General features: G+C 37.7%; 2 protein-coding genes across 2 annotated transcripts in view; both read right to left on the bottom strand.

The window, feature by feature from the left end:
* Positions 1–1,896, bottom strand: part of LOC112561913 (exostosin-1a-like) — a 57,110-nt gene extending 55,214 nt beyond the window's left edge. The window contains 1 exon segment of the mRNA XM_025234766.1: positions 552–1,896. Coding sequence (XP_025090551.1) covers positions 552–1,558 — 1,007 coding nt within the window. The 5' untranslated portion in view covers positions 1,559–1,896.
* Positions 1,897–5,947: 4,051 nt separating this feature from the next.
* On the bottom strand, positions 5,948–15,621 carry LOC112561605 (translocating chain-associated membrane protein 1-like 1). The gene is made up of 13 exons (XM_025234186.1): positions 15,410–15,621; positions 15,060–15,117; positions 14,189–14,307; positions 13,701–13,817; positions 13,254–13,318; positions 13,079–13,109; positions 12,719–12,772; positions 12,439–12,509; positions 12,074–12,184; positions 11,700–11,771; positions 11,399–11,470; positions 10,967–11,109; positions 5,948–10,816 (listed from the first exon to the last, which is right to left on the bottom strand). The coding sequence occupies exons 1-13, from the start codon at positions 15,533–15,535 to the stop codon at positions 10,710–10,712; spliced, it is 1,146 nt and encodes a 381-aa protein (XP_025089971.1). The 5' UTR covers positions 15,536–15,621; the 3' UTR covers positions 5,948–10,709.
* Positions 15,622–16,447: the final 826 nt, after the last annotated feature.

Below are 16,447 nucleotides of genomic sequence, written 5' to 3'. Positions count from 1 at the left end.
GTATTATGATTTATAATACATTAGTTACAATACCTACATGTACTACACCAATGATGTTTGTAAATTATGTTTTGTAACCCAACAAAATGTGTCCAAAGATGTTAAACCATATTCTGCATGGCCAGTAGAAGACAGACTATACGAAACATGTTAAGCACTGTTAACTCTCCATTGAATTTAAAGTAGCCCTTGCACTACCAAAGTCGTGGTTAATGAAAGTTATTGCATTGCTTTTTGCTGAATGTTAACAGAGTTAAAAGAAACTACAAAAGAGATTGTTTCATTATTGGTCAAGACAATGATACATATCCCTCAAAAATGGCAGTTGTGTGATTGTTGTACTACTTGCACTCTCTTACAACTTGTAGTGTAGAACGATAAACAAATATTTGCATTATACCATGATGTTTTTCTTTACACAAATTCTGCAGTTCTTGTGTGCCTGCATGGATGCATTAGCAAGATAATAAATTTGAAGCGCTCACAAAACATGTTTGTTTTATAACAAATTTATAACTGAAGACTATTTTAAAATACAAACTTCAACTCACCTGTCATAGTCTGCATTATCTTTTTTACACCTCTCATCCTGGCTCTTTTCCCATCCTCTGCCATGCTTACAAGTGGTCAGTAGGATAATATCTCTGTCGTTGTGTATAAGATACAGTGAATTTCTAGTTTCAGAGCCAATGCCTGTCAAATATCTCTTGCCTTTGAAAGCCAGTAGGTAACAGCGATTAGAAGGAATTGTATTTGAAGAAGACTGGAGATATCCACTTTCCCCTCCCTTCAAGGGATGGTCTTTAGCAAACAATGGAAAGGAAATGTCAAACCGTGGTCGCATCTTCTCCACAGAAAAACTTGCTTTAGCGATCATGGCTTGGCCCAAGTCAAAACCCAGCTCGTCCACATACTCGGGCCAGGTTCCCGAGTACTGATTAAAGATGATGTGGTTCTGACCATTGTTCCAGTACGGCAAGGCCTGCAGTTTGTTTCCCACATCGAAGTAGTCAGCACTACGAACATCTTGATCCAAAGTGTCTATGGACGGAATGAAGAGGCAGGCCTCCGAAGGCTCTGAAGTGTAGTAGCGTGACTCCTCAATGCTAGACAATATCTTCCCGTAACTGTTGGACACCGGGTACTGTCGCGGGTACACGTACACACGGAATCCTCTCGCACATTTTGTGAAGTTAAAACACGTTTCCATACGACACTTGGAGTACTGCTGATGTTCGATCTTGGCTTTGTGGAGCTGCTTTTGTTGTGGCGCTTGTTCTTGCTGGATAGACACCGTCGACGCCGTACCCGCTGAAATGAACTGTCGTCTTTTCGAAGGCGACACGTGCACGTCCTCGGCGAAGCTGTAATCCCCCTCGTCAAAATAGGAATGGAGGCTGTGACTTGGAAAAAGCGAGAGAGCTTTGAATCCGATGCCATAGTGTTGTTTACGGACTCTGTGAAGCACAGCTTCATGTACATGACCGCCGAGGTATGCTATAAGCAGAAGAATTCCACATATTATGGTGACTAAAAAGAAGCGCTTTTTGAACTGCATCGACACAAATCATCAGCCTTGCCCGTCTGTCATCTTGGATCAACTACAAGGCTCTGACTCGGCACATTATCCCCGCTGCTTTCCCCACGTCTCTAATGCTGTCTCTCGGCCGACGCCATTTTGGAACAAGCACACAGCGCATGCGCGAGACGGTTGAGATCGCGCGATTCATTCACTCGCGCTTACGACGACGTTTGCCACGCTACAGACGCGTAGCAGACGAAAACTACTTCGAAACTGAATCGCTCTCTACAGATTACGTCTTTGGGATTTAGGAAAGAGCCCTCGTCTACTCTCGACCCGTCTAATGCGCTTAACCGTCAGCGAGGAGTGAAGACCTGCGTGGTGACAACAAAAGTTTAAGCCGACTAAAGTGAAACAGAAATGATTTAATTTCCGTGTCACAACGTCAGTGTGCGCCTCTGCATAGAAACTTTTGTTGAGTCCTCATGAAAAACTATTTGTCGTCAGGAAGAAAGTTCAAAATATTTCCCACGAACCTTTTTCCGAGGTGGGGTGCAAGCCTTTCCGTTTAGAAAATGTGCGACATTTTATCGCTGCGCATGGGACTGGGTCTCCAGGTTAAGTACAATTGCTTATTGTATTGAAGGCCAAGCGGTCAAAGTTTGCCGATAAATGTAACAAAAGGTGTGTGTGTGCGCGAGATCGGCCTCAGGCAGCTTGATGAGTATAGCAGCTAGCGAAACTAAATTCCAGTATATTCCTAACGAAACGAGTTCATTATACGTAGCAACAATTTTCACCCATACAGCACAGCTTAATGAAATCGATCATGGATACACCTGTCCTGTTTGATTTTAATGTCAGTTCAGTTCCGTTCGTGTCTCCGTAAAGCTCGAGGCCGTCATTAAGCTTTCAGAGTAGGCGCCTTCTCAAGGTACTTGTCTCCACGACCCGCGATTTGTGAACCGAGGAGTTGCGGGGTGGTGGAAATCACTCAACATCAGCACGATCGTGCGAACCTCTGCTCATAGGGCGATGGGATAAACACTTTTGAAGAGACGAGGCAGAAATAAAAACGCTCCAGTGACTCGACTTCTCTTCCCCGAGGCATTCAGCGACGACGGAGCGTTCGTCACTGTACACTTCATTCGCTTCAACAGTTTAACTGCCTCGCCGCTCTTCAGACCACGGTTGGGGATGATGGGGTGGAGGAGAGAAAGGAGAGGGTAAAACCTACACCATTTTTTCCATTCAGCTGGATTTTTTCCAGTAGATTTTCTCTCTCTCACACACACACGCTCTCTCTCTCTCGCTTGCACGCTCTGCATAACTTTCTTTTTAAAGAGGCTTTATTAAAACCACATCTTCAAATTCCGAGGGCCCGTTAAAATGCACCGTGAAGTGCACGCGCACTTTCCATTTCTACCAGGAGTGTAGCCTTCGAGTGTACAAACTGCATGTTCTCATCGTGAGGTACAAAACGCTTTCTCGGTAACGTGGAGAGGTGTGAAGTATATATATCTATCCCTCGATAATATGTATAATCGCGGGTCAACATATATTATCAGTATTATAATCTTCCACAGACCAACTGTATCGTACGTTATTTCAGTTGTGACGTTCACGTACAGTATATTTGCTCCCTGGTGTATAGAACAGAATCCTCCTCTATCTCCACTATCAGTACTGTGAGTGTGATATGTAGACATGTAGTCTCATTACGGACCTAGTTAACAGACATAACCTCAGCACGGCCGTTACAAAATTATTACTGAGCAAGGATTCTACAAGTGCCACTCGCATCAGATTAAAGCAGGTTGTGAAACCATACTTTACCGTTCAAACGGTACAGTAAACATCTCGATAATGAAAAATAATGATAAAAGGTTCACGGAATGTATATAATGGCCACTTCAATTGTCACAAATAAACACGTGAGCTCGAACACACGACTAAGAAGAAAATAAACAAGGTTCAGTTTTCCTGATTCAATCACAGCTAACCTTTTTACTGAGCTGATTAACTTTTACACGTTTAGAAAGTGCAGCAAAGTAAAGTCTACGTTTAGAACTCGTCTCTTACTTTTCACTCAAAAGTCACAGTTACGGCGTCACGTCACGTCACGGACGTGTACGAGTCACAGTTACGGCGTCACATCACGTCACGCGTGCCACACGTTCCTGGTCACATGTTACAAGACAGGGGAAGTAATACGACACGAAACCGCCGCATATATATACATGTATGACGAATACTTTCCCTTGCTAGATCGTCGTTAATGCTGATTAGACGATAGTTTCGGTACAGTACGGTCAATAATATAATTCCCCTTCGTCATAACCCTCGGATCCAGTCACGTGACGCCACACAAAAATCGCACGTGGGGAGGGTGTGAAGATTGGCTGGGTTTTGTGATGAGGAGAGTCAGCGGAACTGCGTCCAACAAAAGACGATTAGACGATCGTTCTTCTCTGTCACTTCCATTACTACCTCGGGAACCTGTCTATTCTTCGCTTAGTCTTTGTGTCTTGCAAGTAAACAAAACGTCATCCACGTCACGTCTTCCCGCACATTCCCCATCCTCTACAAATGTCTACATAACACAAACACAAAGCTAGTGTATTTCAACATGCGGGCAATGTCTGAGAAAATACAGCAAGTGAAACTGAAACAGGACGTGGGTGTTACCGATTATAAACTGCTGAGCTTTACAGATTAAGCGCAACATTTTTCAAAATACAAAAATAGAAACATATGGGTGCCTGCCGTCTGTACACTGTCCACGCACATTTTAACAGTGAGACTCACAGCAGTTCTCACAACTACTTATACTTTATTGCTGAACAATGATCTACAAGCTCCACCGATGCCATCCCTATCAGAGAAATGCACACAGTGGGAGTGGAAGGAGAAAGCTCTGCAGCTGAATATGAAGCTTTAGGACACTGCAACTTGCTTTCACAGGGACAGAAGAATGGAAGGAATCTCCAAATCGTCGATCACTACAAATGCAGAAGTTCTCTCGTGCCGTGGCCAGAAAGCTGCAGGACATCATCTGCATTCAGTCTGGAAAAGAGGAGAAACGGGAATCCTCCCAAGATACAATTCACTAAGTTCGTCTGGAATATCTTGAACCAGCCATCCTCTGTCACCAGGACTGGTTTGAGGAGAGATGTAGAAATGCAGGCCCCTACTGTCGGGTAAAAAAACACCTTACCCGTGCCCACCAGAATGAACCTACAAAAAAAAAAAAAAAAAAAAGCATACTCCTGTGTGCACGGCAAAGTACAGACTAGGCTTTCCGACACGTCCCTTACCTCACTCAAAAGATAAGCTGACTATATTCAAGGCTATACTAGCAAAAATGACTCCAAGCGATTCCACGAAGCTTCCAAGGCTGTCTATGGAGGCTAAAGGTAGCGACCAGAGTTAATGTCAATGGTCATGACAGGGATCTCTTGTTCTCTGATGACTGCGCCATAAATAAATGTCAGTAGCAAGCGCGAGATGCACGCTGATGTTGATGGTCTGTCAGCGGCACGTGACGACTTCCGTTTGACCATCAGTACCACGAAGACCGAAGTCATGCTCCAGTTTACCCCTGGCAAGTCTGGCGAGCCACACATCCAAGTAAAGGGATGCAACTTCAAGGCATCTAAGATACTTCCTATACCTCTCCAACACAGCAAATACTGATGTGGTCAACACGCGCACATTTGGAGAATTGGAGACCCCCCCCCCCCCAAAAAAAAAGCCCTACAAAGCCTTCCTTAAAGACCCTGACATCAATTTTGCCAACTGGGCTCATCCTGGAGCAGCACTTTCATACTGAGACCTCGTGTATGTGAGACCAGACGAGTGTCCTCTCCTGCCAACTGAACTCCCCACCTTCTCACGTGTGCTCCACGCGTGGAAGAGGCATCATCCGGCACCTCTGAATCCATCCCCACCAACATCAAACCCTTAATTTTTTGCCCACCGGTATTCATCAAAGATAGTCAATAGAGTCTAATCTACAGTCTTTGCATTCATTTTGGATGGCTGGTTTTGTGACTGTTCATCATTTCAACAACCCTGATAAACGATCTTTTCATCAGCTATCCGCCATTTTTCTGGAGCTGCTGAATGGCAGACAAGTCTATTGTGGACTTCGTGTGTTGACTTCTTATCCTTGTCTAGCTTTTTTTGTTTTTGGTTACTTCGCTTTACTGTTTCGCTGCAGGAATGCTTTTGCTAGTCCTGCAAATTTTGACAAGTGCTCAAACCACTTAAGTTTGCATCTTTTAAACTTGGCCATAATGTCCAGAGATAGGCCTAATTATTGCATAAATTGGTTTTGTACTTTGATCATTTGTAATCTGATCATTTTAAGGAACAGACATGAAGACTTCATCCTTTCTTTAACAAAAAAAATTATAAAGCCCCTTAACACTACGCGATGTTTATTTCATGCAGAATAGCACTGCCAGAGTACTTGTCACCATACACAAAAATAGTACATGGTTATTTTGTAAAAAGAAAACTTATTGTCCAAGTGCCAAAACATGAACCAGTCTTGCTTCAAACCATTCAGATTTCTGAAAAAATATTCTTCCTTATTTGATGCATTTAACATTATAATTCAGCTTAATAAATGACATTTCAGATTTTCACAATGATCGTAAGAAGTCTCGGACTTTACTCACATTATGCACATAGAATTATATTTGTAGGAACATTTTTAGTTTTCATACTTGCAAAGATTTTAATGGGAGAAAACACTATATTCCAAGAACACATGTATTCCGTAAACCCAATCACAGTAAGCATTTAGTACTTTTATCATCAGTCCACTTCTAATTTCTAAAATATGAACACTTTCCTAAAAATAAATACAATGTTATTTAGAACAGTTATCATAGCACCCTTGATAGGTGTGGACAAATACTTGTTTTAAAAATGGGAAGTTTGATGCTGGGATAAATCCTGATAAGACAAAGAATTAACTTACAGCCACTAGAGAGCTCCTATTTTTGGAAGATGTTTCAGATTAAGTACAAGAACTAAAGAAGCTCATTCCACATTTAATGATCACCGATATTTCTAGATGTACCACTTCATAGCAATGAACCACAAGCATAGAGCAACTTATGCTTAACAACAGCTTATTGCCAAGACTCCACTGGAAAAATGTTCCAGAGACACATACGCTCTAAACTGTCTGATAAAAAAAAACAAAAAACCTTCCAAGATACAAGCAAGCATAGTGATGCAGGCATTTTGTTTTCCATGAAGAGTAAACATTAAGTTTCTTTTTAAAAACAATCTCCATGAAAAGCATGCAACAAAACTGAAAACTCCAAGTATGCAGTTAGCAGTGCACTCAAGTCATAAGAGGAAGCTTGAGATGTTATATTCTGAGCCAGCAACCATGGCAAAATAGCCGACCCTTTTCAACAGGTACTACATGCAGTGAAAAACCAGTCTGCCTGAGATGAGATCTGAACTCAGGACACCTTATTCCCATTGTATTGATAACAAACACTTAACTGTCACCAGTGTACCATTCCATGTCAGAGAGATAGGGATGAAGGCCAGGGGAAGTACATGAAAATTAAAGGACTGGAAAATAAAAGGATTCCAAAAATGTTTACATAGCATGCAGCATGTGAAAAACCCTTTAAGTATCAAAATATTTTCAATCTTTGTAAAACTGATTTGGGGTTTTCAAAGCATGACTGGGATGGTGGCTTAAGGAAATGATCTTCAAACCAAACATTAACATTCCAAAATAAAGTGCCTGCCTTTCCTCTCATGACCATAACATTTCTAATACTGTGCATTCATTGATGGTGAATTTCACTGGTGCATGTCTATCAGATATATATTTGCTATAGTCCACAGAGCTTGGTACAAATTTTATTCCTTTAGGTTTAAGCAGACAGTGAACTTCATCCCCTTTTCCTATTAAATAAAATTAATAAATTCTCAAGCTTATTCCAAAACCTTGTATAGCAGTTTCTATGGCAACTGCCCAGCAAGACTAATACAGTAACATGGTTTGCAAACAACAAAAATAAAGAAAATGTGCAAAGAAAGATCAACATAGCGAAATAAAGACTACCAGCTACTGGAGGTATTCACGAAAGAGATGGGTCTTTAGGCCAACCTTAAAAGCTTGGAACGGGGTCATTGTACAATGCGATGGGGACAAGGCATTTTAGACATAACAGGTGACACTCGTGACTAGACAAAACAGAAGTAATCAAGAAATTTGAAAACATTTAAGACAAATTTCAGAATAAACCTTCTGTTTTTTTTAATAATTTTTAAGTTTATTGAGAGAACATGGGACTAATAAACAAAAGACCAAACTATCTTCATGATGAAAATAGAAACAAGATAAACAAAAGAAAAAGCATGTCATTATGTTTACAACAAGCATCATGCTTCTCTTCCTATCTGTGGACACATTTTTTTTTCCCCAGACATTAACATACAAGAATAAATAAAGTCTACAGAAATGGAAAAAAACCCAACCCATCTTATTTTCTGTAAAACCACCACCATTAAATTCCTCACAAAAAATATAAACAAACAAAACAAAAACCAAATACATCAGAAATTTTCCCTTAGTTTACTTTGCTCTATGTGTCTGGTATAGTGTGCCATAGGAATTTTCTACCTACTGATAGAAAGGCTCTACGCTTGTAACTGTGCGCTGGTTTAGTAACTTATGGCAACACTCAATTCCATATGTTGTTACTAACTTCAGAAGAGCTGTTATTTTTTGATGCTGTGTAGGAGTTCCTAGTTCCCATCTGTTGGTATGGGTCAGGCTGTGGTACCCGCTCTAGTATGTTTGTGTTTTATGCTGTGCTCAACTAGGGCTTGCTCTTGTATAATGTTTTGTTTTAAAAAAAAAAAAAGTCACAAACACAGCCTACTTTTATAACATAATTCACAGTTACTCAACATGTTTACTACCTTTAGCAACATAAGAAAGGTTATTCTAGTCTATGTTGTAATCAATACCTGTAAATGAGAAGTATCACTACACATTTAAGGTTACAATATTCACTTATAATTACTATGCTTTAATCTTTGGTACATATTTTATAGAAAATGTTTTTTAAAAATATAATTTTTAAAAATTTAGCTTTCAATTATACAGATAAACACTATGACAAAAAGGGAGTCAGGGGAACTGACTAGACCAAACACGGAAAACTAGTTTAGTTTATTCCTTGTTGCTCCTTTGAGGAGCATAGAGCTGCAACAACACTTCGCCAACGGACCTGGTTTTGGGTAGCCCCCTTCTGTTGGGCCCATGTGGTTCCAATGTCTTTTGCCTCGCTCTCTACTGTTCTTTTCCAAAACACATGGAAAAGTGTATATAAATTATTGTCTTACAGGGGCAAGGTGAAGAAAATCCCACAGCATTATCAAAAATTTTTTAAATGATGCATAAAGTTATCCACTAAGTCAGTAAGTTTGAAGCTGTAATACTTAGGAAAAGCTCGTTAACAAAATTAAGGACAGAAATAAGGAAGTAATGCCAGAAAGAAACAGAAAAATCTAAAAACCTTCATTTTTCAAATGTATACACCAATTTTCCTTTCACTCTTTCCTGTTCAAGAGTACACCAGAATTCAGTAAACAAAAAAAATGATTGAAACACAAGCTACATTTAAATTTTTTCCATGACATACAGCTATTGAATAACACTGTCTGCTATTATAAATATAATGACTTACTAACAGCACCCTAGTCACAAAGATTAAGGGGATTGATATGTGAGATGGAGAAACCCTTTATAGCTATGAAAAATAGCTGGCCAGAGATCACTCCTTGCTACAAAAGAAAAAAAAAAAAAAAATAGGTGGTGGTGTTGAGGTCCAAGAGGGCAGGAGGGGCAAGCACAATAATACTCATGTCATTTTCCAGATTTGCCTTGAATAATGAGCCAGGGCTAATAAAAGTGAAAATGACATATTCTCACAAAGGTGGACCTGGTAATGGGCAAGCTTGCCAAGTGACACAGCATGGAATTCTGTTAAAAAAGATTTAGAGTTTACTTGGTGGTGGGAGGTCCACACACTTGATGTTTGCATACTCCTATAACCTAAATGAAAGGCACTTGCACAAACAGCAGAGCTGAACTGCCAGAAGACCTTTTGATAAAACTTGGAGCCCATCAACTATTAACCTATGACATCCACCAAGGACACATATTTTTTATGGTTTAAAGGTATTTTGTCTTTTATTCAGCAAAGTTAACATATTTATATCCCCCACCCACCCCCAAAAAACCCCTTAAAATCCTAACCCAACAGTATTTTCCTATATTCAGATGTTTTGCAAAGTTTCCATTCCTAGTTTAAGTCACCAGTAGTATAAATGTAAGACAGGATTCAACAATTTCCTTTGTAAATTTTAATGTTATTAAAGACGAGAGTACTGAGTGATCATGCAGTTTAGTCTGGAAAAACTCTTGAAAAATAAATGAAAGGATATTTTCCTGTTCATCCTGAAAAAAATCTTTTTATGCCAATTGACACAAAAGACTTTTAAAAAAAAATGAAAGTAGCTGTGATTGCATTAGCATTTGCTTATAGCTCTACATATGGAAGCAAGAGATTTAAAAATGAGTCAGCAATCTTTACAAGGACAAATCACAAGAAGCGCCCATACCAAATACATTTTGACTGAAATGATGCACTGCTTCTTTGAGAAAAAAAGAAAAAAAAACATTTTAGAATTTTTTTATACACAGCCACAAACATCAATAGAAACAAGTTTTAAGAGGAAGAAAATCAAGTACATACAAATGCAACATTAAAACTACACAAACCATGTTGTCGTACTGTTAGTAAGACAGTGAAAATAATGGTAGAATACACAAACTAATACAGTGAACAGCTTGAATGAATATGGTAGCATAAGTTTGGGGAAATAAAGTTTATAGCTCAGAGAAGAAAAACTAATAGGTAATACATCTGACAAAGTACAGAAAGATAAATTTGTATAGACTAAAGAACTGATATTGTAATACAACAAACACACATACACACACATGCATGTCATAATATTCAATAGTGCATTCGTACACATATAAACATTACAATAAACCACATGAGTAACAACACAAGCAGGTAATTCTCAACATGATGTGTAGTTCTGTGCACACGTTCTCATGCTAATCCAATCAAAGTGCTTTTTTCCCTTTGGGGCGGGATCGCAAGCTGCCATTTTCAGTGGCTGAATTCTGGTCCACTTCCGGAAGGGAGCTGATATCTTCATCTGCTGACACAGCTGAAGGAGGAAAAAAAGGAATCATTTTTTTTTTTAAAGATAAAGAATGGTTCTTGATATTTGAAATTTTTTAGTACCATCTAATAGTAAAATTGGATCTACTTAATCTTTGACTCTCGAGAATAATGTGTTCTGGAATTTGTTGCTCACCTTTAGTCACTGCTTTTTTCTTGCTTGGGGAGCGTGTTTTGCGACTAGCAACGCTTTGCTCTCTGAGTTTGCGTAGGCGGAATGTAATGAAATTCCACATCAACCAGGCTTGCATCAGACAAGATGCTGCCAGGCAGTTGATCCTGTATCACCAATTATATGTAAATGAAAATGAAAACATGTGAAAAAATGAAAAATGAATCTGACCTCTCCCAAAGAACCAATGACAAATATATTCTATGTACATTTTTATGTTACCACTTCCTAAATTCTTAATCATAATTAAGGAAGAATAAGAATACACCCAACAGCCCAACGAGGCCTTTAAAAAATCTTCACGGGATCAAACATCTTGTCTGGTTATGATCCGTTTATTATGCAGTCTGTTACAGAGGACCAATTTAAAAGTGACCAGATTATAATCAATCTTACCTGACAAGCTGAGTGTTAAAGTTGCCTGATACAATATCGATGCTTGGTTCGCTTGTCTGCTCCAAGCCATACCTACAAAATTGAACAGGTTCTATTATGGCTTCAGCAAGGTTTTTTCAACATGCAGCTTAAAAATAATTGAAAACAAGATAAAGAAAACACTATAATTTATTGGTAATGGTAAGCTACCTCAAAACATATATATATATACCCTACTCTAATTCTCAGAATTAAAAAAAATACGTAACTTATTATTTCTCTTACACTCACACCTTCCACTCTCGCCTGATTATATACTCACCAGAATGTGAGAACAGCAAGTGTAATAGTACCCAGCCGAACTAACACAAACAGAACATCAAACACTCGGAACCTGCAAACATTTGATCAAAGAGTTAGCAAAATTACTGTTATTGTTGCTAATTTTGGACTTCATGCCAGGGTGCAAGGGTAATACTATAGTACTTTGCTTGCTATCCTAATCACTTCAAAATTTATATAAACTGTCTTTTTGCTCTATCAAAGACCTCATAGAAAAGGAGAAACAACTCTGAGTAGGTGCCACCAAGGTAGCCAGGAAGTGTGCTTCTGCTTACATTGGCTTAATCAACCATTCCCTTTAAAACCACCTCATTCAGTTCCTTGACACCTAAGAAAAAAAAAAAAAATGCTTACGCTGTGGATGCCAAGTCTGTTTTCTCTGAGAAATAAAAGAGCCGAGCACCATGAAAAACAAATTCCACAGTATAGTGCAGAACCAACATGCACAAGGCCACACGGTTAAAACTGAAAAGAACATAAAGTATTTATCATCCAAAGGTCTGTGAAATTTGCATGATTACAAAGCCCAGCATTCTCAATGCATATTGTCTACATTCTTAACCAGCAATTGTACGTAGCACATCTTCCAATTATATGGTGAAATCAGTAGTAAACATTTTAATCAAGGTGAAATGTTGACAACTTTTGATTACTTAGCAAATGAATTTTTTTTTTTAAGTATCAACAGCAAAAAAGTCAAAGTTCCCAAAGATTCTTACTTCAAAACATATGCAGCAATGATAAAAACCAAGTAAAGAGTGGCATATTGAACTCTGCCTGGTATTTCATCCTGGAAACAAACATCTACATGTAAGTCACAAGCACAGCAAGAATCAGTTACTGACAGACCAAGACAGAAAAAAAACAAACTGTGTAGGAAATCTGCATGGTTTCCTTTTAAACTGCATTTTAATATAAGGAAAAATTATAGGGAAGCTAAATAGCTAACATCAGACCTATGTGCACACATATAGCTTTTTAGAAAAAGCCCATTCTCACCTTTTTAACCTTCTGGAAATACAACTCTGGAAAGCAGTGGAGCCAGTAAGCAATCTGGAATGCAAGCATATTTTATCAACAGACTCAACAAAACCGAATGCTTTCATTCTGATTCCAACATTTGTAAAATATGGATAATTAAAAAAAAAAAACAAAAACAACCCAAAACCTTAGAACGGTGCCACTGTACAGTGAAAAAAAAAAGACCGTTAAAATCACGTGCTCTGGCAACATGAATAGAATTTAAAGAAAAATATTCTAGTTACATACTAAGAAATTATACATTTTCAATAAGAATGAACTCTGCTTTGTAATAACTAATTTAAAATGGTAATCAGATCTAAGCCCATGATCACATACCTGAATTATGAAGAAAAATTTGACCATGAATCTGCAACACCAAAAAGTTTACTTGTGCACATAATATAAAAGTTGTGGCTTACTGTCAATATTTATAAGTATCACTTCAGTTACATGCAGTACTACATATTATGCTATTTGTGTCCATTCAATGGTAAGCAAAACATTTACATACGGAATGGCTGCATGGTCCTTTGGATAACCTTCCCAAAGCTGACTGATTCCAGTCACATAGCCTTCCTGCATAAGACAGAATGGGAACATCACAGCTATGAAACCAGGTGCCATGCCACATACGCATGTTAACATTTCTCGACACCATCACAGGCAATTTTTTAAAATGAAATTGATTTATGAAAGATTTTAATTTGTATTCATTCTTGTTCATCTGCACTGAAAACCCATCCTCTCCAAGCATAAGCCCAGTAACCAGCAGTCAAAGGAAATATCTTCTTGTTCCTAATAAAGGAAATATACTGCTGCATAAAGTGCCTTTCTGGCTAGTCAGATTCTCTAGCAGATAAACACTGAGTAAACTAGCAGTTTGTTTCATGGTCAACATCCCCACTTTTCATATAATTTCTGCCCACAACTCCCCCAACCCTCAAGTTACAAGACTTACTCTTAAAATGATGTCAGCACCCCAAACAGCTGAAGCCAAGTAGAATACAAGTAACTGCCCGGATTCATTGAATTTACTGTGTTTTACTTTGGACAAATGCATCTTGCGATTCATTTTCTGCAAAAAAAAGTATATTCCACATCAATGAAAAAAGCAACAAAAAAATAACAGCTTTTAACATTTTATCTAGTGAACATATCATTGTTGCAAAAATCTTGTGAGTCATGTGAATGAACAAGGTAAAAATGATATTCCTGACCTCAGAGAGTAAAAATGGACATACTCAGCAAAAACCATCTGCGGAAAACAACAATGAAAATGCATGTAAATCAATAAAATACATTTTAAAAATACCAATAGGTAGCTGTGATCACCTGAATTTATATGAAGTGAAAGATAAGCAGACTGAGATGGAGAGAAGTTTTAAAACTGCTTTTGAACAAATGAAAAAAAGGTTTTAATATGAAGTAAAAATGCTTTACACTTACATCAAGGACATATTCCTGAATGACAGCATGAACAATGATGCAGATGAGGAAGTAGAAAAAAACAGAGAAAACATCTTTCTTGCCCCAGGTGTAAAGCGTGACTTCCTCTTCAGCTGAATCTGTGGATGGACAGACATGTACACACTTAGTGATGCCTAAAAGTTTTGAAAATATATCTAACCTTCTTTGTCACTATGTATATCATCTACAATTAAGAGATGAAGATATTCCTATGTCAACTGATATAAATACTGGTACTAATATGGCAAGCAATCTAGGGTTCAGGGTTGTTGCTTGATTTTGATCCACTGATCTGTTAAACCAAAGGCATCCCAAGACTGATTTTAGCACTTTTCCATCTCAAAATTGAAGCTATTTTGCGGAAAGTAAAACTACCTTCCCTGATTACACTGTAAAAGCATAAATGTTAGTGGCCTAAATGTATAATGTTCCTTAACCACTGAATTTATTATTGAGTCAATAATAAGTTTAAATAAAAAAAAATCTTTGTGATGAATTTTCCCCATGGTGTATTGTCTTCACTAATCATCTATTGCTCTGATAAACTGCTACCTTTGCCTGCTTTTTAAGGACAGATGATGGGGTGTGATATGGTTTATCACAAACTGAAATGGGGAAGGGGATATTTCAAATAAAAAAACTGAAAACAAACACTATGTTCATTTTATGTGCATGTGTTGTCGTGAAAATACTAGCCTGTTTCAGAAACAATAAAGGTCTTTTTTTCAACGATCATGCTACATTATGTTTAACTTTTGATGACTGATGAGCGCTGCATGTTTAGTCTAAGGCTGTCATAGAACTAGACACCAGACTGTTACTACCATAGACCCAGATTTACTTTACATACCATTCCGTGAAACATTGTGCTGCATTGCAACAAATAGTGATGCCACCGGACTTGTAGCCTGAAACATCAGACACAATTAAGTTGTGCAAAGTAGGTAAAAGTGGATTACGTTTACATTATCACAAAACTTTCGTTTTTTTGTTGTATTTTTCAAATAAATCCAAAGTCAACACTGTAACCGACAAATAACCAACTCAGCACATATTATATCCATCGATATCTGGAAAATCCTTTTATCGAGTTTGTCTATAACTATTTCAGCAGACGACACATATGGTAAACTCTTTGCTATATACATATACACAGCTAATATTTCTCTTTGCCATGTGACACGACAGCAGTTCACAGACCTGAAACATTAGTCCGATGACAAACACCATTGCAACACACGACACAATGTCTGCATGGTTTTGAATAAAGAAGTCATGGCTGAAAATCGGAGGATTCTTGCTGCTCTTGCTTCTACGTGGTGCCATTTTCGAGGTCCAGCGCTAAAACCGGTGATGTGGACACTGTAGCCGCTTTCGTTGGAAAGGAAGTCGGTTTCTGCGTTACCGTCGTCTGTGTAACATAACATGGACTAGCTCGACATTTAGATGTATTTTAGGACCATTTTTAAAAATAAACAGGAATGAGATGTTTGTATAGTTAAAATATAAGAATCATTTTGATCATTTAGAATTCCTTCTAACTTTTTATGTTTTAGGCTTTTATAACAACGTTAATATAGATTTTGAGTTAATATGTAAGTTTTATCTGACTTGCTCTCAATGATCAATGTAAAAAATACATTAAGGACAAGGCAAACAGTTTTTCACATTTATTACCATAAGATTAGTTTTAAAAGAATTTATTCAAACAGTAATAGTAGCAGCTGCATCACCACATAGACCTTCTAACAATACATTTACCCGTGAAAAAATATTTACTTTAATGCAACACAGTTAACACAATTGTGTACTTAGTATAGCTATTAGTCAATAAATATAAATACTGTATTTTCCATAAGTAAATTTTTATATTATATAATCAAATATTATTATATATATTATAAAATATAAACAAGTTTCTTGTACAGCTTTCATCATTGATGGAAAATATAAGTTCTTTAAATTGAACTGTTATAACTATATATATGAGCAGATAATCTTGTGGATTCATATTAAGTGCTACAAACATAAGTAAAATGTAGTTTATGGGTATACTTTGATCTACTCACTTTTTTGAAAACTTTGAAAGCACTAACATTGAATGTTGTGGCATATATTTCATGAATTCATATGCAAGAACAGTATAGTTGGAAGTACAGAACATGAAGTTTGCATACTATTAATTAATAGCTATTCCAGTTTGATCCTTATCTAAAAAATAAAGTTTCTATGCTCCGA

Source organism: Pomacea canaliculata, linkage group LG4 (assembly GCF_003073045.1).
Source record: "Pomacea canaliculata isolate SZHN2017 linkage group LG4, ASM307304v1, whole genome shotgun sequence".
NCBI lineage: Eukaryota > Metazoa > Mollusca > Gastropoda > Architaenioglossa > Ampullariidae > Pomacea > Pomacea canaliculata.
The sequence above is the reverse complement of the archived record's forward strand: the minus strand, read 5'-3'. Positions and strand labels throughout refer to the sequence as shown.